Genomic DNA, 22363 nt, shown 5'->3' with positions numbered 1-22363 from the left:
GAAGCTTTGTAAGATCCCAAAAGACGCAGGAATAAGTAGTAGGATTTAAGAGTAAATCGGCTTGGCTGAGATTAAAGTTATAGTTTTTACACAGCTGAATAAACGTCAAGCAGACAACTGATTCTCAGAAGTGTGAGATGCTCGAGAATATACTCCAGTGTCCTGTTATATTTTAGATAGCAAGGAGCAGACGGCTGAGTTTATTAAACTTCACCGAAACAATCTGCAAATTTCATTAAAATTTAATAAACTATCATCTTGTCTTTATTTTTAGTTAGCACAGACCTTAAACACTTAAAGCTGTAAGCTAATGATAGTTATATAAGAGCAGATGCTGCTGGTGCAATAAGCTGTACGTTTTACGTCCAATGGATGCATGACCTGATTAGTCGACTAATCACAAAAGTAATCGTTTGTGGCAGCCCACTGTGGGCCACACTGGTGCATCAGCGCTACATCTTTTATGGGTTCTTTGACTTTAATGAAAGGTCAGATTATTTCTTCAGTCAGTGTACTGTTCACCACACAGTTTGTTTTCATCATACAGATCATAACTCATGATAAAGAATGTGACTGACAGTGTCAGTGGCCATGCTGTTTACAGCGGTGTCATCACATGCAGTCGTTACCTCAGTGAACTAACATAGATCAGCTGTCACAGTGGGCTCTCTGCCTGTGTGTCATAGGATCCTGGTGGAAATTTGTCTATGATTAAAGCACTAATCAAGAGAGCCCTAACCCAGGGGGCTCATGGGGAAAGCAGTGGATGGAAAGTCACCTTGATGGAGCAGGGAGGTGTTTGCAGACAGGTCATAAAAGCTGAGGTTCGTACAGTTACATCTGCTCTAAATACTGGACTGAAAAACTATTAGATTTCTTTGATGTCTGTTTTACGTGTTAAACCTTCATTATTGTTTCACTCATGTTTGCTAATTTCAACTTGTGCCTGCTTGTACTGATTCAGTTTAGGTCTTTTAGAGCTGCTTTCCTCTTACCAACCTGTGCCAGCCTGAGGCCCTCAAACAGGAGCCTACAGGCTGTTTGTGGGTCTACATCAGGGGTGTCAAACATAAGGCCCAGGGGCAAGAATTGGCCCTGAAAAGACTCAATTAAGACCCACTGGCCAGCTTTCAGAAATGTAAAAGGGGGGTATAAGTTTTGTTCCTACTGGTAAAGACATCCCCTATAACTATTCTCACTACACCAGAGTAATAAGTAATAGTTAAACAACCAAAGTTCCTACTTTTTTTTTTTTTTTCAATAATATATAATTTTTTTGGGGATTTTTGCTTTTTACAGTACATATAGAGATTTGTATTTTACATTTGCTGCATTTCACATTTATTCACAAATACACATTTTTCCAAAGGTCTAGCATCTATCCTGAACACGTCTATCAGTTTGTTTTTGCCGTCATTACAATTGGAGATATGATTACCTAATACCCCGTTCATAACTGAAGATGTGAGGATCCATTTTATATTGGAGCTATTCAGAGGATTACATCACCTTTTTTCAGACGGAGCAACACGCACCATGAATAACTACAGACATGATGACTGCCTGGAATATCAATCTGGGGTGTGAATGCTAAAATCTGACAAGAGAAACATGATCCGCCTTTGGCTCTGATCCCAAGTGGCAGACACCCAGTCCACTACATCTATTTACTGAAACATTTTTAATAACTACGCAAACGTAGTATAAATAAATGTTCTTATCTTAAAAAAACATCCAAAATTATACAGGTAAACATAAGATTTTTAGATAACATTACAATGCAGGTATACCAGCAAGTAATCGAAAGTAATATAAAGCAAACAATAGAAAATAATCTTCCTGTGTCCGTGTCCTGTTTATGTGTAAAAATAAAACCGAGTCTAGGTCGGGTACTGCAACAGGCGTAATTAGAGTGTACAGGAAGTGACATGCAACAGCTGCTTTGAACATTTTAATAGATAACCTGTTGAAAGTTAGACTTAAACGAAATTATAAACAAATACATTTAACAGGTAACCTTTTATATAATAATAATTGACATTAACATAATAATAAGAAATCCCCTTATGGCCCAAATGTGTTGCAGTTTAAGTAGTTTACTGCGCAAATAAAAATGAACGAATGAATTAATGAATAATAGGTGCTGTAACACAACACTACAAAATGAAACTGCTGAGCAGCTTGGGAAATCTAAAGGCGAAAGCTAATGGCGAACTCGCCTACAAAAACTACTACTCCCAGCATTCTGCGTGGTTTCCTTTCGCGCTTACCGTAGTTCAACACTTCTGAAGACAAGCGCTTCCTCTAATGACTTTATAAGTAATTTGCAGCCGTTTTCTTTCGCAATGTGACTTCTGCTTTTGCTACTTTTGAAAGGGTAAGTGCAGAGCTTCTGTGTCGCTATAAGAGAGAAAAAGTGAGCACTGTCCTCCTCTTTGGTGAACTTGTGTTAAACGTGCTAAATTGAATGCTAGTAGACTGTGTTTCAGTCTCCATGGCAACGGCCTTAGTTCCGTCTGTGTTCGACGGCGACTTAATAATTAAGAAAAATGAAGGCGTTAATAGTTGTTTAAACTTATTCCAAATTGTTTAACCCTGTCACGCATAGTGGTCACAACAGTGGACAGCTATTCAAAGTCTGTTTTCTTGTATTTGTGTCAGTGTTGATGGTATACTTGCACATAAACCACTACATTGGACACTGATGTGTCGCTCCATACCCTGCCACCCACTGGTCAGCAAGGTTTCCACCTACGTGGACATGTAAAAAACTCTTTGAATAGTACATGTTTTAAAAAAATGAAGTTCAAAAATCTTTTTTCATGCCCTAAAGATGAATAAAAATACTTTCAAAAGAAAAAATCCTGATTGAGGTTGCCATAATTCATGCATGAAAGGGTTAATAATACTGATTCGTTTTTTTTAAGGCGAGGGCATAGGCAAATAGCTTACACGCATTTATTTTATTTTGTTTTACCACCGTTTTAACATTTTCATTAATTTTTAAAATGAGAACAAAAAGTTTACTATTTTACTTTTTTTTTTTTTTTCCATTATTACTCAGTCTCAGTGAGTTTGTGTTTCATCAGCTAAACTGTTTGCCCCTCATATTGTCTTCCAGGGGCAATGAACGACTATGAGGTTATCAGACAGATTGGGCAGGGTGCATTTGGAAAAGCCTTCCTGGTCAAAGACAAAGGGGGAGGTGGAAACACACAGTGTGTGGTCAAAGAGATCAGCCTCAGGAAGGTACAGCAGCATAGCTCAGTTTCACTACCTGCAGTGCTGCCTGGGATCAGGAAAACGATCACACTATATTGCTCTCTGTGACTTACACATGCATTCAAGCAGCTTTGTAGTGTCTCAGCTTTGTAATGTATGCTTCAAGCACAAACTAAGCTTATCTAATATACAGGCACCAGCTTAATTTGAAGTAGAATCAGGTTATGGTAAAACAACTCATATTCTGCAGTCAGTATAGACTAAGACAAGTCTTAAATAAGCTGTCTTTCTCACTGTGTACATTAGATTATGTCTTTTGTATGTCACTACAGCCCTTGAGACATTCTACATCTCTCAGCTAAAAATCGTGTTGCTTAAGTGTTATTTGTTACAAGAGTAACTTCAGTAAATAATATACTTACATTGAAAAGCACTGATGATGAATGGTTAGTTGCAGCCCAGATAAAACCATTAGAGCTCAAGTGATCAATTCTAAACTATATTTAGTGCTTATTTAGAAGTATTTTTCCCAAGAACACATTACTCCTTTTATTTTTGTGTGTTTTGCTGCTCAGATGTCAGCAAAGGAAAAGGAATCATCCAATAAAGAAGTGACGTTGCTGTCAAAGATGAAACATCCAAACATTGTCACCTTCATCCGGTCCTTTCAAGGTATGTGTGGGCTTCAGAGTAGAAGATGTAATGTATCAGTTTATATCAGTGTTAAAGTGTTTTCTGGATGTCTGTATAGAGAGAGGCAGCCTTTATATAGTGATGGAGTACTGTGATGGAGGAGATCTGATGAAGAAAATCAACATACAGAGAGGAGTTCCTTTCACTGAGGAGCAGGTATACCTCACCCTGGCCTTAGCTATTTGATAAAGGCTGATCAGATTTTCCTCACTGTGATAGTTTTGCACTGAAATATGTTCACAAACACACTGAAGGACATTCAGTCTCTGTTATTACTGCACGCAAGAAATAACAGTACAAACACACATCGATCAGACATAACATTATGACCACTGAGAGGTGAAGTGAATAAGACTGATTATCTCTTCATCATGACACCTGTTAGTGGCTGGGATATATTAGGGAGCAAGAGCCCTCAAGGTGTAAGGTTTGGAGAAAAATTGTGATGGCTAGATGACTGGGTTAGAGCATCTTCAAAACTGCAGCTCTTGTGGGGTGTTCCTGGTCTGCAGTGGTCAGTACCTAATCAACAGTGGTTCAAGGAAGGGACAGTGGTGAACCAGCTACAAGGTTATGGATGCGTGTGAAGAGCGAAGGCTGGGCTGTGTGGTCCAATCCAGCAGACAAGCTACTGTAGCTCAGATTGCTTAATGTTAATGCTGGTTACATACAGTGGCTTGCAAAAGTATTCGGCCCCCTTGAACTTTCCCACATTTTGTCACATTACAGCCACAAACATGAATCAATTTTATTGGGATTTCACGTGAAAGACCAACACAAAGTGGTGCACACGTGAGAAGTGGAACGAAATCATACATGATTCCAAACATTTTTTACAAATAAATAACTGCAAAGTGGTGTGTGCATAATTATTCGGCCCCCTTTGGTCTGAGTGCAGTCAGTTGCCCATAGACATTGCCTGATCCCTAATGACTAAATAGAGTGCACCTGTGTGTAATCTAATGTCAGTACAAATACAGCTGCTCTGTGACGGCCTCAGAGGTTGTCTAAGAGAATATTGGGAGCAACAACACCATGAAGTCCAAAGAACACAGCAGACAGGTCAGGGATAAAGTTATTGAGAAATTTAAAGCAGGCTTAGGCTACAAAAAGATTTCCCAAGCATTGAACATCCCACAGAGCACTGTTCAAGTGATCATTCAGAAATGGAAGGAGTATGGCACAACTGTAAACCTACCAAGACAAGGCCGTCCACCTAAACTCACAGGAGTTTGCAGCCAAGAGGCCCATGGTGACTCTGGACGAGCTGCAGAGATCTACAGCTCAGGTGGGGAATCTGTCCATAGGACAACTATTAGCCGTGCACTGCACAAAGTTGGCCTTTATGGAAGAGTGGCAACAAGAAAGCCATTGTTAACAGAAAACCATAAGAAGTCCCATTTGCAGTTTGCCACAAGCCATGTGGGGGACACAGCAAACATGTGGAAGAAGGTGCTCTGGTCAGATGAGACCAAAATGGAACTTTTTGGCCAAAATGCAAGACGCTATGTTTGGCAGCATCATGCTCTGGGGGTGCTTCTCTTCAGCAGGGACAGGGAAGCTGGTCAGAGTTCATGGGAAGATGGATGGAGCCAAATACGAGGCAATCTTGGAAGAAAACCTCTTGGAGTCTGCAAAAGACTTGAGACTGGGGCGGAGGTTCACCTTCCAGCAGGACAACGACCCTAAACATAAAGCCAGGCCAACAATGGAATGGTTTAAAACAACATATCCATGTGTTAGAATGGCCCAGTCAAAGTCCAGATCTAAATCCAATCGAGAATCTGTGGCAAGATCAGCTGTTCAGAAACGCTGTCCATCTAATCTGACTGTGCTGGAGCTGTTTTGCAAAGAAAAATGGGCAAAGATTTCAGTCTCTAGATGTGCAAAGCTGGTAGAGACATATCCTAAAACACTGGCAGCTGTAATTGCAGCAAAAGGTGGTTCTACAAAGTATTGATTCAGGGGGCTGAAAAATTATGCACGCCCCACTTTGCAGTTATTTATTTGTAAAAAATGTTTGGAATCATGTATGATTTTCGTTCCACTTCTCACGTGTGCACCACTTTGTATTTGTCTTTCACGTGGAATTCCAATAAAATTGATTCATGTTTGTGGCTGTAATGTGACAAAATGTGGAAAAGTTCAAGGGGGCCCGAATACTTTTGCAAGCCACTGTAGATACATAGAGCATCACAGTTTGTTGTGTGTGGGGCTGGATAGCTGCAGACCAGTCAGGGTGTCCGTGCTGACTCCTGCCCACCACCGAAAGTGGCAGGAATACGCACGTAAGCATTAGAACTAAACCATGAAGCAATGGAAGAACGGGGTCTCATTGGACAAATCATGTTTTCTTTTACCTCATGTGGCTGCCCGGGTGTGTGTGACTCACTTACCTGGGCGAACACCTGGCAATAGGATGCACTATGGGAAGAAGGCAAACCAGTGTTATGCTTTGTGAAATGTTTTGCTGGGAAACGTTGGGTCCTGTCATCCATGTTGATGTTACTTTTATATGAGATACCTACCAACGCATTATTGCAGACCAACCGCACCATTGAACCAGTACTCCCGGATGGCCTTTTCAGCAGGATAATGTGCAACAAAACAAAAATGGTTACAGAAATGGTTTGAGGAGCACAACAAAGGGTTTTAACATGTTAACTCGGCCTCGGAATTCCCCAGATCTCAAACCAATTGGACATTGATGTCTCTGTGAGGCTTCAAAGTTTGTCCAGCACATCTGGATGTGCTGGACAAACAAGTCCAATCCAAGGAGCCCTCACCTTGCAACTTAACAATTAGAAGATCTGTTGTTGGCATCTTGCTGACAGATACCACAGCACACCTTCATGCCTCGATGGGTTGTTAGGCTGAGTTGTTTTGGCAGCAAAAGGGGGACCAACACAATATTAGGCAGGTGGTCACAATGTTATGCCTAATCGGAACATTAATTGTGGAGGTTTTCATTTATATTCTTCATTAGGTGGTAATTTGCTCTCTATCCATATGAAAATGTCACAGTAATAAAACAGTTGCATGTTTCTTAGATCGTCGACTGGTTTGTTCAGATCTGTCTGGGCCTCAAACACATCCATGACCGGAAGATTCTCCACAGAGACATCAAAGCTCAAGTATTTAACCTGCTTCACTACAGCCTGCAATTACATATAAAGCTAATTCATTCAAAACAAGCTGTTCTGTCTGTGTTCAGTATTTGTAAACTATTTTGAACTTTTCAACAAATTACACAAAACAGGTGGCCTTATATAGTAATGGTGTTTTTTCAAATAATAGTGATCAAACTTGCACATGCATTCACCTCCTCATGAACAGTTATATGTTTTTATGATTTGCATATAGATTTTGGACTAAGATGTGAAAGAAATGCACGAGACCTGTTATTTATTTCTGTAGTCTGTGTCCTGACAACAACCAATGTAAGTCTGATTATCATTTTTAAAGACAAGGATTGTGATCACAGTCACCTGTCAGAACCAAACTGAACAAGTACCATCACTTTACCTGAGCTTTACAATGCAGAGTTTACATCATGCATTATATTCATTATTGGACATTTACGTGGTAAACATTACCCACAGAGACTGAGGTTGAGTTTTATAATTATCTAGTGTTATCATTGCACAGTATTGTACAGCTGAACTGTCCTGAGGTCAGCTTTGCATTGAACAAAGACCTTGCTGTATGCCAGCTCCAAGAATATCTCAAAACAACTGACCACAGACTACTCATGGCCATCACTGTCTATCATCAGTCTTATCCGTTTACACACACACACACACACACACACACACACACACACACACAATGTTAGTGCCATCCTTGTTGAACACAGACATCCTTTCATTCTTGCTCTCCCTCTGGTCTAGAATATCTTCCTAACCAACGGAGGGATGAAAGCGAAGCTGGGTGACTTTGGAATCGCAAGAATGTTGAATAAGTAAGTCAGTGTCATCTTCACACACACACACACACACACACACACACACACACACACACACACACACACACACACACACACACACACACACAGACAGTGCAGCTGTCTGTCGCTGAGCCCTCTGTAAAACATGGATGACTTCCAAACAACTGATTATCATTCCACAAACCGTCGTCCCGGACATGTAAACAAATGGCTGTGGAAATAATGGTCTGTCTGTAGTTTTTTTGGCTGCTTGCAGAGAATGATAAAAACACATCCATGTCCTGTAAATAACAGTCTGTGCATGCAATAATTTTTAGACATGACTGAAAATAGCAAACATGTTTAAAATGTTTCAGCAATTGGACGTTTGATGAACATTTGGGCAGAAAATCATGGCTCGCAGAGAATGAGTCCTGATGCCGAAGAATATTCTTTGACTGATTTTCATGAGAGCCACCAGCAGGTTTTGATTTACGCTTTGTAGGAGTTCAGCCAGCTTCCACTTGTACGACTGACATTCATTTATCCTTTAGCTTCACTTCAAGATCACTATCTGGTGTTTTTCATAGATTTGCAGGAGAGCTGAGAGAAAATACAGAAAAAAAAAATAACTACAAATTAATTTTTTATTCTATAAAAATATATTTTACTGATACACAAAATTAAATTAGCCAGACAACTCTACATCTCTGAACTGAAAACCAGTTTAATACTGCTTTTCTATATTCATCCACTGACAAACTACTTAATCTCTCCAAAACCATACCAACTGAATTTCTTTCAATAAATAAATGTGACAAATTTCTTTCTTTCTACAAGAGCAATGTTCATGATATCATAGGTAATATCTTAGTCTGTTACAGTAATTTACCTAGCAATGCCTCATATTCTCAGCTTTAAATTTTAAAGATCAGGAAGCAATTATTCATCAAGTCCTACACCTTGTTCCTTGACTCCATTCCCATGAAACTATTCAAATTTGTAGCTCATGTTTTACAAATCATTTAGTCAGTATCAATAGTTCTCCACATACTGGCATCTTCCCTGTTTCTCTAAAATATGTAATAATCACACCACTATTTAAGAAAAATAATATTGACATAATTTCCCTTTTCTAATATTTTATTCTTCCCTTTCACAAAATTTGGAAAATTTGTTTACAAACAACTGAGTAAATATATATTTAACAGTCTTTATGATAAGTACCAATCAGGGTTCAAATCCACTCAGAGCACAAAAACGTATGACGCCTTTTGTATGGCCTGCTTTAACAACGTACTAACCTTATTTACAATCAATATTGTATGGATGTAATAATGGTGCTAAAGATACAATCTGAACTCACTCCTGCTTTCAGCACCACGACATTCTAATTCAAAGGCTTCATGACACAGTGGGTTTACCAGGTCAGGTTCCTGATTGCATGGATGGATGGATCCTCAAGGCTCAGTCCTTGGTCCATTGCTGATTAACCTTTACGTACTCCTACTTGATACTATCACGAAGAATCATAAGATATCCTCCCATTCTTATGCAGATGACACATAGTTGTGCTTATCCTTTTCCTCTGATGAACTAACCTCCATTCACAAACTAATGAGCTGCACTGATGACATTAACTGCTTGATGTCTGGAAAGTTTTCTAGAGCTGGATAGAAACAAAACAGAAATATTTGTTGTTTTTCCAAAAAGTCAGAGACAGAAAATGCTTTCGTATTTATCCACTCTGTCTCTCTCAGTGAGCAAGTCTGGAGTCTTTCAGTCATTCTGGGTTTCAGTTTTGATAATCGCATCAATATCGTCTCAAACTGACTCTGAGAAATTGGTCCATGCATTCATATCGAGTAGGATAGATTACTGTAATGCTCTGTTTGCCAGATTATCCAAATCATCAGTAGGGTGACTTCAGCTCATTCACAATGCAGCAGCCAGAATCCTAACAGGTACCAGGAAATGTCATCATATTACCCCAGGGCTGAAAGCACTCTGTTTGGCTCCCAGCACAATATAGAATAGCCTATAAAATGCTATTACTTGTGCAAACCATGCTTCTTTAATGGCAGTCCATTAAGCTTAGTTGCCAATTAACTCGAATGTGTTTTTCGTTTTTTCCCCAGTAACAAAATACAGCAGATAATTAAAGTAATGGTTCACATTAGACGGATAGGGGAGAAGGCTAAAAGCTCTTATATTAAAGCTTTTGCAAAACTTGCATTTACATATGATTTATTTTCTAACAGCAGAGTTTGCTCTGATAATCCAGTTCTTCGATCTCAGTGCAGGCAATGTACGGTAAATGGACTTATTCTTATATGGCCCTTTTCTACTCTCCTGGAGTACTCAAAACAATCTATACAACATGCTAAATTCACCCATTCACACAAACACTGGTCTAAACACCGTGTCCCAATTACTGGTGAATATACGCTCACCAACCACTTTGTTAGGTGCACCTCAAAATCTGATGATCTACTGGGATTTTCCCATAAAAACAATTCATAAAAGAGAAAATAACCAGTGAGCAGGTGAAAATGGCTAAAAAATAAACACCAGACTTACGTGTTAGTCTTTGTAAAGAAGAGAAACAAGTTTTCTACAATCTAATTAGCCAGTTAGATAACTTATGATACATATTTTCCTGATCACTTAGGTTCATAGCTTCATGTTCTTACATTTTGACTCACTGACAAAAGGAGCTTCAGTTTAAAGTTATGTTTGGTCTTGTTTGTGTTTACATTTTTCCAGAAAGTCATTTCATTTGCTTTTCTCCAGAACATATATTTAATGTTTCTCGTCACCACTAATGATGACTTCCATCTTACATGGCTGACCAAAAAAACAAAAACAAATGCTTCCTTCAAGACTTTGCCTCAACCAACTGTTTTCACTGAGTGCCCTTACTAAAAAAACATTTGTATGAAAAACACCCATATTGCTTTATGAGACCACTAGTAATTTAGTGTATGTTCTTTGATAGCATGCATATAAACTTGTATTTACAGTTAATTTATTTATCCTAATAGTGTTGTTTCTGTACATTGTGTAGTACCATGGAGCTGGCCAGGACTTGTGTTGGGACACCGTACTACCTCTCCCCAGAGATCTGTGAGAATCGGCCCTATAACAACAAGACGTATGTATGTGTGGTTGCCAGTATGATATATATATATCGTACTGTTCAGATTGTTCTGTTATACCTGTGCAACCAGTAAGCTCCATAATATAACCTCTTTTTGGATATTTATTTTATTCCATGATAAGCTACAGAGGCTTGTTGTGCCCACAATTTAATGTTTAAAGAAAAAGTTATACAAACCAATTAAAGGAGGGGCACAAAAATAGAGCAGATATGGTAAAACTGTGTTTTTGTTTTGTACCTCACATGTGTGGGGCTGAAGCTCCAGTTGTGTTCAGCTCTGAAACCAGACATCTAAATGTCTGCACAAATAAATTGATCTGTCATTAACTTTGATCTTTTTTAGCAGTGGAGCCAGAGTGTAAAGTCTGTTTATTAGGAGCAGCTTATGTAGGAAACTACATAAAAAGAATTTTCTGATAATTTATATGTGAATATTTGCTTTTTTAAATGTTGTAGTATGAAACAGTATGTCACAATGTAGTTTTTATCATCTTTCTTAGTTTTGGTCCCAGGTTTTTGAGTTGTTTTGGAGTACAGGAAAACCTCATAGTACAAACTTCCTTCTTCATAGTACAGTCCCCTGCAGTCCTCTGCTATGTTTTTCAGTCTCTTGAAAGTAAAAAATCCTTCTAACCCTTAAAACTATTATCCTTAAAGGCCCACAGTTTTCGAAGAACACAGTTTTTAAATTGCTCTGTTTTAAAATTTACTGTCTCAAAAATTGACTTTTATTTTTAAGACATCTTTATCTTGAGGAAACCGCAACACAAGTATGCAGCGTGCATCACACGGAATCAGCCACTGAAGCCTAAAACCTTTTTTTGTTCCAGGAAATCATTGGTGAAATCATTGTGATCTTGAAATCCCTGCTACACCTTGTTTTTGGGGACTAAGCTGTGATTGGATGTGGGAGGGTTTAAACAAATAGCTGAGGCCAGAATGAGGAGGTTCCCTGCTAGAACCTGTGGCTGTGGATTAGCTTTGTGGGTGTAATAATAGAGCACGGTGCTGTAATCTTCCAGTCATGATCTGCTCAGGCTGCAGCACCTTCACTCGTGTCAATGTGTTGAAACACATACACAGAGAGACACATACAGGCCTGCCAAAAGCAAACTCACACATGCAACATCTCAAGCTGATGATTCGTCCTTCCTCCATTCTTTTTTGTGTTTTTGCTGCACTCTTCTGCAGTCTTATTTTGATACAACTGAGGTCAAAGTTCCTTCCTCTTTCCCACACACACACACACACACACACACACACACACACACACACACACACACACACACACACACACACACACACACACAGTTTTCATGGCTGACACCCCTACTGACATGAACTAATTCCAAACTCCTAAGCTGTCCTTTCAGAAGAAGACAGAAATGCCTTTAACTTCTCAACGCTTAAAAGGTCCCACCAAACTGCGAGAGGACAAACACCCCACGCTTGGCTCTGAGCCAAGAAAGCAAATGCCTGAAAAGAATTTTTACTATTGGCAGCTATGCTCTGATTAGCTGCTTCAGTGCTCTTAAGATTGTGGTGTTGTTCAGCTCAAGCGGACTGGAAACTTAAGTTTCACAAGGAAATATTGAGTTATACAGGTGAGGTGTATCAGAAATAATAATTTAACATGCTTTGCAAACACACTTTAGTAAATAAAACCCCCAAAAATCAACACTGAGGTGAGAGTGGTTTGTAATAAAGTCTATGTCTCACTAGAAAGTTGATGTGGTTAAAATGATGTCCGATTGCTTTTGAAATCTTTCCTTCTAACCTTGGTCCGTGTGTGTGTGTGTGTGTGTGTGTGTGTGTGTGTGTGTGTGTGTGTGTGTGTGTTTCCTTCCTGCAGGGATATCTGGTCTCTGGGGTGTGTCCTGTATGAACTCTGTACCCTAAAACATCCAGTAAGATGCCCAACGCCCTGCACACCCAAAGCTGCTTCACACACTCAGCTTCACTAATGCTGTCTTAATGCTAACACTTACGCCAATGCTGGCCTCTGTGTAGGAGTGCAGTAAGAGAATCAGAATTAGACCGAATAGGAAACTGACACAGAATCTGTTTTGGTCGTCCAAAGTAGAGACATTTACATGAACTCTCTGTGTGCTGCATATATATATCCCATGGGGTATTTGTGTGTGCCTGTGTCGACTTGTCTCCTGCAGTTTGAGGCCAGCAGCTTGCGACAGCTTGTCAGTAAAATCTGCAGGGGGCGCTACAGCCCAGTACCCAGCCGCTACTCCTACGACCTACGCCTGCTGGTCACCCAGCTCTTTAAGGTCAGACACTCTCATGTCACTTCCAGGTTTTTCATTTGGTCTGTGGATATGAGTTAGATAAACAAGTGTGCAAAACCAACAAGTATGAACATGAAGCTGGTCTTTTGACTCAGACTTAATTAGTAATGAGTCAGACTGTAATTAGCAGGGAGTAGAACAACTGCTCCTTTGGGCTAATATCTGAAGTGGTTTGGTCATGCGACCAAGATGTCACTTTGGAGCAGCTAGTCTGGATGCTTCCTACAGGAAAGAGACTGCATTGGTAGACCGAGATGGTGTGTCTTTGCTAAAAAATACCTTTGGATCTCCCAGGAAGCGCTGAGTTTGTACTTTAATTGTGCATACACATGAAAGCAAACATTTTTTTTCTTTCTTTTTCAGGTCAACCCACGAGACCGTCCCTCAGTCACTTCAGTCCTCCGACGTCCTATTTTGGAGAAACATATCAGCAAACACCTGGATACTCAGGTTTGCAATCGGATTGGTTCACAGATTATTGATGTCATCAAATCGTCTCAGTAAAAGGAAATTGTTCATGTTTACAACATAAAAAAGATAGTTTAGGAATAAGATAATATTAGCACTGTCACTAATTCATGAAACAAAATCAAACACATAAACCAATCAATCAATCAATCAATCAATCAATCAATCAATCAATCAATCAATCAATCAATCAATCAATCAATCAATCAATCAATCAATCAATCAATCAAGATCATACAAGCACAGCAAACAAATTTCTTAAAAAATAGTACTATATGGGCATAATACTAAACAACTACTTAGTTATAAATATTTTAAAATATTTTTTCAGTGCCCAATATATTTGTCAAACAGATTGAAACATTACTAAATATTAATTGAGATTAATTGAGATTTTAGATAATTCAGATTTCAGGAATTGTTTTGTTTTTCAGACAGAACTTCACGGGTCATGAATTCAAACAGATCTCACATTACATAAAATGATATAGTGTGTTAGTTTAAATGTTTGTAAATTCCAGGTATTGACTTGGTCATAAAAATCTCTGACAGATAAATACATATATGAATGTGCAGGTTTGCTTCTGTTTTTGTGATTTCTTGTGTGTGAGCAGGTGATGCAAGAGGAGTTTAGCCACACCGTGTTGCATAGAAACAAAGCTGTGGGGTCTCAACCAGTTAAAACAAGAGGGGGAGCAGCAAAAACACCAGGTGCAGCTGGACTTACAATACAAAATTTTAAATTACTTGGAAGGCAGCTTTTTTCCCTCACACATCTCCTGGAAAACATGCTTTGATTTTTTTTCCCCTTCTGATTTAGGTTCTGTCAGTGTCTTCTGCCTATTCTATTCCTAGACTGTGTCCATGATGTTGAGGTCAAGACTCCTTACAGCCCAGACCATCTGCTGCAATACTTCTGCTTGTACTTCTTTTTCTGTTGTGTTGCTCAAGATAGTTCATTATGACTTGGACCATGTTGTTATGGTGCAGATCGAATTCAGGGGCTTCAGATGTTAGTCTGATGTGTTTATTGATGGTTATATGTTTTAATTTACTTTCAAAATAATTTAAAGAACATAAAGCATAGCTGTAGGGATGCCTCTGTATGCTGTGTGCACATATCAAACATAATTCCCTGTGGTGTCTTTCCAGTCACTGTCTATGATGCAGGAGTGTTTTTTTCCAAAACTTTTTGCATTACTTTTTATAGTACAAGCACTAAGAGTTGTATTAGATAAACATCAGCAGAGCCTTCAGGTATAAGAGCAGTAAGAGAATCTCTTAATAATTTCAGTTCTGTTCTGAGTCTTCAATTGTGTATACTGTAGTGACACCCAGTGGTAGCTTACCCACACCACGACTGTCCTTCAACACATCTGATAAGCTGCAGGGAAACTCCTGTCCGCTCGTATCACTCAGTAACTGTTGGGGAAGAGCTGGAACCTGATTGGACTAAATGTAATCACCTTACATTCTGGCTCACATTGTGTTTTGATAACATCAGCGCACAGCCCAAGGACAAATCACTGAGGGGGTGTTTATTTTCACTTTCTCCTTCACAATGGTTACCTAACTTATTTGTCTCAACACTTGCACATTATTTTTACCTGTTGTGTGAGTGGTTTAGTCTTTTTCTTTTAATCGATAAAGCAGTGCATGAAAAACTGCATGCACTGTCAAAGCAGTAAACCCCCCCCCCACTGTATACACGTATAAACCTACATTTATGTCATGTGTGAAAGTGACACATTAAAAACACAGAAACCAAGAAAAGTGAACTTTATCTGTGAGACAGCGACCATCAACAACAATCACAGCGTGTGACTCTGTGCTCACAGACAGCAAAAAACAGCCCACTCCTTGTTATTCTAACTCAAGATTCTCATGTTTTCCAGGTAAGATTCAGAAGGCTAGAGTAGCCGAGAGGCCGGGGAATGCCAACAAGCGAGTGCCTGCTAAACCAGATTGGAAAGTCCCTCTCAAAGCCTACACACCCACCCACCATAAAGTAATAACATGGAAACAATATCCACAGTTTCACTGATTACCACCATAAAAAAGTAACTTTGTAAGTTTCAGCGGTTAATGACTTGCTTGACTTGCTAGCTTATTTTTAACTACTGTACCTCCAGTGGTGTGGAACTGCTGTACTTAGCTAGTAGGTGCTTTTTCAGATTTGGAGTAGAGCTCGTATCACCCAAGCATGATTTTTGCTTTACTGGAATTCTTTGTTCTTTTAACAAAGCTGCAGTAAAGCAATGGAAGCACAGCTCAGTCGGTATAATACAGTTCTTTAGTTTTTCTTGTATTTCTGTTGTATTAATACTGCATTTGTTTGTAATTGCAGCCTCCTCAACGTAGAGAAGCACAACTAGCAGCCAATAGAGAGTTTCCAGGGATCCAAAGGTTTGCTCAGAATGATGTGAACGCATAGTAACTCCTTTGGTCCTATTCCCGCCTGATATTGACACTTCTGTTTACAGCTGTGTAACCTGACCAGCTTTAAGTGCATCTTATTTCAAGATGATCTGTAAAAAAAAATTAGAGCTTATAATAGCTAGCCGCAGCCTCATATGAACATGACATATTACATCCATCTATCCTTTTTCTGCTTATCCAGTTCAAGTTTGGGTTGGGGGACTGGGGAGCCCATCCCAGCTTCATACAGTGAGAGCTGGGGTACATCCTGGACAGGTCATCAGTCTGTCACAGGGCTAATACAGAGAGACAGACAACCATTCACTTTCACATTCACATGTATGGCCAGTTTAGCATCACTAATTAGCCTAAACCCAAGAATGTTTTTAGACTGTGGGAAGAAGCCGGAGTTCCCAGGGAAAACCCACACAGACACGGGAAAGCATGTAACCTCTGCACAGAAAGTCCCCAGACTGGATTTGAACATAGACAAATTACACCATGTCATTATATATTTAACAAAAATTAAGCCAAAATGCAGAAGCAGTGTATGACAAAGTAGACCCTTAGCTGATGCAGAGGGAATTAAGTGGGTAAGTAGCAGCCATGTGCTGCTAATCAAATGTGCTTGATTTAAATCATCATCATCAAGTCTCCAGAGCTCATCAAGTTATGTCCTGATATGTAAAACCTTAGAATTGAAAGGATGTACTTTCTTATACCTCTATTGTATGTTTCTTATCATTCATACAGATACAGATCTCAGGTTTGGTTAATCAACCATTAGCTTCACTTAATGATGATGGTTTATCATGCATGTATAATATGTAATATTAATTACAGGTTTAATGGTCAGCAGCCTGTCAGCCATTACCAGCATTACCACGCCCAGTTGGATGCCTTTCAGAGGAGGAACAAAGAGGATGTTCTTCCTCTTCCTCCTGTGGAAAGACCAAAGGAGCAATGTGAAGACCAAGCTGCTCCTTGTTCTGTGGAACCATATCAGCTGTGAGTGACCAAAGACCAGTACACCTGTAGCTAACAATTATTCAGGAAACAGTTTCTGTAAAAACTTTAAATTAAATCAACCAATAAAAACAATAGGATAGAAAGTACATCCAGCTATCATTACAGTAGCATAGCTGTCAATTGAGTTCCTCTTCATTAATGGATGATTTGTTTCAGCTGTACATACAGCCATTAAAGGTTCTTTTTAAGTACTTAAATGGGATAAAACGGTAAAATATCTTCTTGGTTAGCTCTGATTCCCTAGCATCAGGGAAAAGTCTCCAAAACTAGACCAGCCTTCATCCAGACGACCATAAATTTGGAACTGCACTCATACTAGGACCTAGCAGCACACTTTATGTAAATAGCAGCGACTCATAAAAACAGTCAGCAGCTGTTCAGCTTTCAAGTAGATAAGAGTTTTTTGCAAGGGAGAAGAACGGTCCTGCCCTGTCTTCCTGTTCTCACCCCAACAGGTCATGATAGATGCCCTGAGCCTAGTTCTTCCTGTTAAAAGGGAGTTTTCCTTCCCACTGTCGCCAAAGGCTTACTCAAAGACAGTGATCTAGTTGTTGGTGTTTTCTCTGTAACCCATGTAGGGTCTTTACCTTCAATATAAAATACCTTTAAGCACCTGTTCAGTGATTTTACGCTATATAAATACAATTGAATTGAACTAAAGTAACAGTTAATCTTCTTCTGTCAGTGTGGCTGCCGCTCGAAATGAATACCTGCAGAGAAGACAGGAGGCCAACGACTACAAGCTGAGAGCAGAGAAACAGCTGGTAGGACTAAGCTCTGTGCCTCCACACACTGTTGCTGGAATATCTACTCTTCTATTAGTGTATTAACTATAAGCGGAGCTGTAGTGTTGTGGTTAGTGTAGTGGAACACAAGTACATCAAAACTGTTCACTATTAAACTGTACTAATGCACAGTAGAGTTTATTACCTGTAAGACTATACTGTAAGAAATGAAAGTGGCACAGTTTTCACAACGATTAGCCACTTTTACCTTTAGCCTTCGCTTTTCTGTTGTTCAGGGTCTGCGTCCATGTACAGCTGAGCGCAACAGCAAGCCTGGTGGTCAAGAGCAGGAGGTGGGCAAACCTGAACACCAACATATGCCTTTGGACAAGAGACAAGGGGGTCAGCAGGTGGGACACACTCACAAGACACAGCAGCCATTAAAGTGAGCAGTTATGTTTAGTATCTAAATGAAGGACAAAAATGTGTTTACAGAAATAAAGAAATGCAGAAAAACTCTCCTAGGAATGTTTTCTAGTAGCTTTTAGAGTGTGTGTGTGGTTGCAGGAGTACCTGCGTCAGCTCGATCTCATTAGACAGCAATATCACCTGGAGATGAAACAGATGAGGATGAGAGCTGAAGCAGAGGTACGTACAAACTCCTGAACTCTTGAACTTACCCTTTTACACTTTGGGTCACTTCAAAGGTTGAATCAACCTTCTGCAGAAAATACACATAATAGCAACTCTCAGTCAATAATGAAGAGCATTAACATATTTTCATCCTGTCATGTTTCAGGCCAGGCCACAACACAAACTCGAGACCTTTGTGTTGGAGCAATCCAAGGACATAGAACCATCTGTCGACAACAAAGAGCCCCAGGAAGCAGCACCTGCACTGGTGAAATAGATTACTGGATAGGAATCACAAATACTTTCTTCATATTGATGATATTTTAGTAATATAAAGCAATTTTCTAAAGCTAATTTAATTTCTTTCAGAGGCCAGTTAATTTTCTGCTTTCCTGTAGCGTGATATTTGCAGTGCAGTGCCCCTCTTTTACTCATATATGCAAACCTCCAGAGAGGAAAAGGGGCAAGGCTTTACATTTATTCAGACCAGCAACAAACACTTCATAAATATGTGAAAATATCTCTGTAACATGTTCTGCACCATCATGGACTGCAGGCTCTAACTTGTGAATGCAGTGTATGATGGTCAAGTTAGGGTTGGTCTTTCCACTGACCGTTCCTCTCTAACAGCCCATCGCAGCAGCGTCGCCATCAGCTGCCAAACTAACAAACTGTAGCCTTTCTTCACATCAAGGCTTTGTAACTGCAGGATGTGAGACAACAGACACCGTGCATAACTGAATGAATACAATGGAATGAAATACGAGACTATAGATCTCACCTTTTTAGGGAATGCTGATGTAGATGACCAGGCATGCGTTGGACACCCACTGTAAATATTTGTATTGAATGTCCTGTAAAATGTGACACTCTAAATCTTTTTATTTAATTTTTTATATTAATAATGTAATAGTTTTGACTCTGAAACAACAAGTTGGAACAGAACAGAATCCAGATTGTTCACGTCTTTGCAATATCATTTCAACTATCAAAGCGTTGCCAGTGCACAAAGTGTTGTTTGTACTGTAGATCGATTAAAGGTCCATTCTCCTTGCAAATCACACCCTGTGGCTGCATGGCATATACCTGTATTATCTTCACGAACTATTACAACCCTATAACCATACTCTGACAGTATATTCTGCTTTATTTTTAAAGCAATCACTGTAGTGTTTGCACACATATTTAGGGATACAATATTCATTCTACAGAAGAATTCATAACTGTAGTTTTCTCTGTGTCTGGTTTCTGCAGGATGTTGAAGCAGCTCTGAGGCAGATCAGAGAGGAGAACAGAGACCAGATGAGAGCTTTGGAGAGAAAACACAAAGACAAAGTGAGTTTATACCAACAAAAACAATTCTGCAGAGGTTTAGTCCAGTAATTCTACTTGTATACCTGCATTCAAACTATTTGAATATTGAAGACCTTTCCAGATTCAACAGTGGCATTTAAGTTGTTGACACATCTGAAGCACTGAAGACTACTGTATCTTTTGCTCTTTTTGGGGGTTTGTGACGTCTACAGAGGGGAATCATGTTTGAGATCCGATTAGATAATGAAAAGCTAAGGGATGACGAGGAGGAGGAGGAGAAAGAAGAGGAAGGAAGAAAACAGGATGACCAGGTGAGAGACAGAAGATATCATCATCATCATCATCACCTTTATTTATAAAGCACTTTAAAACAACCACAGCTGACACAAAGTGCTGTACATAGGAACTATATAATAAAATTACACAAGATATCAATCAAAGCCAAATGAAAGAAAAGGTGAAATAATTAATTAAATAAATATAAATATAATAAATATAGTCTTTAGTATCTTTCTAACTGCCAATCTTCTTCTCACTCTTACGTTCCTTTTCCATGCAGGAAGTGGATCCACTGAATCGAACTCTGTCCTTCCAGGAAGGAGCACAGCTGAAGCTCAAGGATTGGCTACAGGGGAGGAGGGGGTGGAGCAACAGGACTCCTCAGACTTTGCTGAACGCGCTCGGCAACATGGACATCAACTCAGTCTACAACACGGCGGTCGAGGCTGGACAAGGTGCAGCATACCCACAGAACAGCTGGGTGGTGATGCTCAAAATGTTTATTACAATTAGTCGGTTTTTGCTTCTCTGAATAATGTCGATCTATTGGACAAGGTGAGGAAGTGGCAGGTCGTAGGCAGTGGATTGACGAGCCCCCTAACACCCTGCTGAGAGCTCTGGCTCAGGCTGAGCTCACATCATCAACTCTAGATTCAGTGGCCACAGGTGAGACATCACACACTCACATCTGATGGGTGTTGAAACCAGCAGTGTAAAGGGTGAAATGTGCTGTTCTCAGTGGTCCTGGAATGTCTATAATGTGAAAAAGATTTAGAGACACAGCAGGACGGAACAGAGGAGGAAATTAACCCGGACAAAGTGGAGGAAAGGGATGGTGAAGGAGAGGAGGAGTCTGATGTGGAGATGGATGAAGAGCGTCTGGAGCCGAGGTCAGATGATGATGACACGTAAGTCAACACTTCCTTCTGTTCACATTCTAAATATACTGCGTATTTTTACTCCATGCTGCCACAGTGAGCTGAACCAGATGGAGTTACAGTTATCAGATATCAGTTTATTACAGTATTGTACAGAAATTAGAGCAGGGGTCCCCAATCCCAGTCCACGAGGGCCGGTGTCCCTGCAGGTTTTAGATGTGTCCTTGATCCATCACAGCTGATGGACCAGTTGCTTGGTAATGAACTAATCATGTGATTCAGGTGTGTTGACCCAGGGTGAGATCTAAAACCTGCAGGGACACCGGCCCTCGTGGACTGGGATTGGGGACCCCTGAATTAGAGGATTAAATGAAAGAGAATCAGATTGTCAACTATAACTTTGGACACGTTAGTCATAAATTCCAGAACAATTTAGTGAAAAAATGCACCAAAAATTGCTCGTCAGTGTTGCTCGTCATGTAACAGCGCGGAGCTTTACATGTCTCTGAATTTCAGAGGGGGGAATAGAACAATACCAGATATATAAGATATGAATGTATTATAGACAACAAAGTTACTTTTTACATTGAGCAATGATTTTTGCAATGCTTCATATTTTTAATCACATTTCTACACAGAGGTTGAGCCACAATGTGCAGCGAGTCGAAAAGCCTCTACCCATCTTTACTCAGCAGTGTACAATTCTGCAACATCACAAATCTTACTTAATTACATCAAACATTTTGGTCAATGTGTGTTTGTTTTTAAACTCTTACATGTCATTAAGTGTTAATTTTTTCCACTCTTTCTCATTAGGAACTTTGAGGAGTCAGAGGATGAGCTGAGAGAAGCAGTGGCAGACTCCATGAGGAACCTGTTTGTCATGGAGGACACGAGCTCAGACGAAAAGGAGCAGGAACGCGAACCACTAGCTGATCGGATGGAGGAGGAGATGGATGAAGGTGCAGTGAGCTCTGGAGATCCTCAACAAATCCAAGCAGAGGTCCAGAATTCAAGTGAAGAAGCGGGATCGTTCAAGGTATTTCCTGCTGAGCCTGAGTCCCACAGACAACATACCACAGCTTCAAACGAGCAGCCTCAGACTCCTTAACCGCCTGCAAACTTTAACATTTTGATTTTGTGAGAGTTGGACAAAAATGTAAGAGTAACTGGAATCTGATAATAAAAAGTGATTGTTTTCATGATGTGAATACATGACTCTGTGAAGGATTGTTGTTAATTTAGGTTGTTTATCTGGCGTAACAACAAGTCACACTTTCTCAGTTATCTTTAACCTATTCCAGTAAATAGCCCAGTGG

General features: G+C 39.8%; 1 protein-coding gene across 1 annotated transcript; it reads left to right on the top strand.

Moving 5' to 3' along the window:
• Window positions 1–451: 451 nt before the first annotated feature.
• Window positions 452–22155, top strand: nek5 (NIMA related kinase 5). The gene is made up of 24 exons (XM_085374618.1): window positions 452–467; window positions 3122–3249; window positions 3798–3894; window positions 3974–4071; window positions 6966–7049; window positions 7806–7876; window positions 10908–10994; window positions 12853–12907; window positions 13169–13282; window positions 13664–13750; window positions 14383–14479; window positions 15664–15776; window positions 16116–16174; window positions 17030–17194; window positions 17901–17979; window positions 18237–18350; window positions 18508–18588; window positions 18740–18841; window positions 19828–19908; window positions 20100–20198; window positions 20447–20621; window positions 20722–20832; window positions 20936–21074; window positions 21861–22155. The coding sequence occupies exons 1-24, from the start codon at window positions 464–466 to the stop codon at window positions 22153–22155; spliced, it is 2535 nt and encodes an 844-aa protein (XP_085230744.1). The 5' UTR covers window positions 452–463.
• The last annotated feature ends 208 nt before the right edge of the window (window positions 22156–22363 follow it).

The sequence above is a fragment of the Diplotaxodon limnothrissa genome, linkage group LG16 (assembly GCF_057381915.1).
Source record: "Diplotaxodon limnothrissa isolate DT_005_m linkage group LG16, D_limnothrissa_male_GT1.1, whole genome shotgun sequence".
In the NCBI taxonomy this organism is placed as follows: Eukaryota; Metazoa; Chordata; class Actinopteri; order Cichliformes; family Cichlidae; genus Diplotaxodon; species Diplotaxodon limnothrissa.
Note: the sequence above shows the minus strand (reverse complement) of the source record. Positions and strands in the feature narration are given on the sequence as shown.

Coding starts and splice junctions, on each gene's coding strand:
- nek5 (XM_085374618.1), top strand. Junction 10,995..12,852: donor CGGCCCTATAACAACAAGAC/GTATGTATGTGT, acceptor TCCTTCCTGCAG/GGATATCTGGTCTCTGGGGT. Junction 17,195..17,900: donor TCTGTGGAACCATATCAGCT/GTGAGTGACCAA, acceptor TTCTTCTGTCAG/TGTGGCTGCCGCTCGAAATG.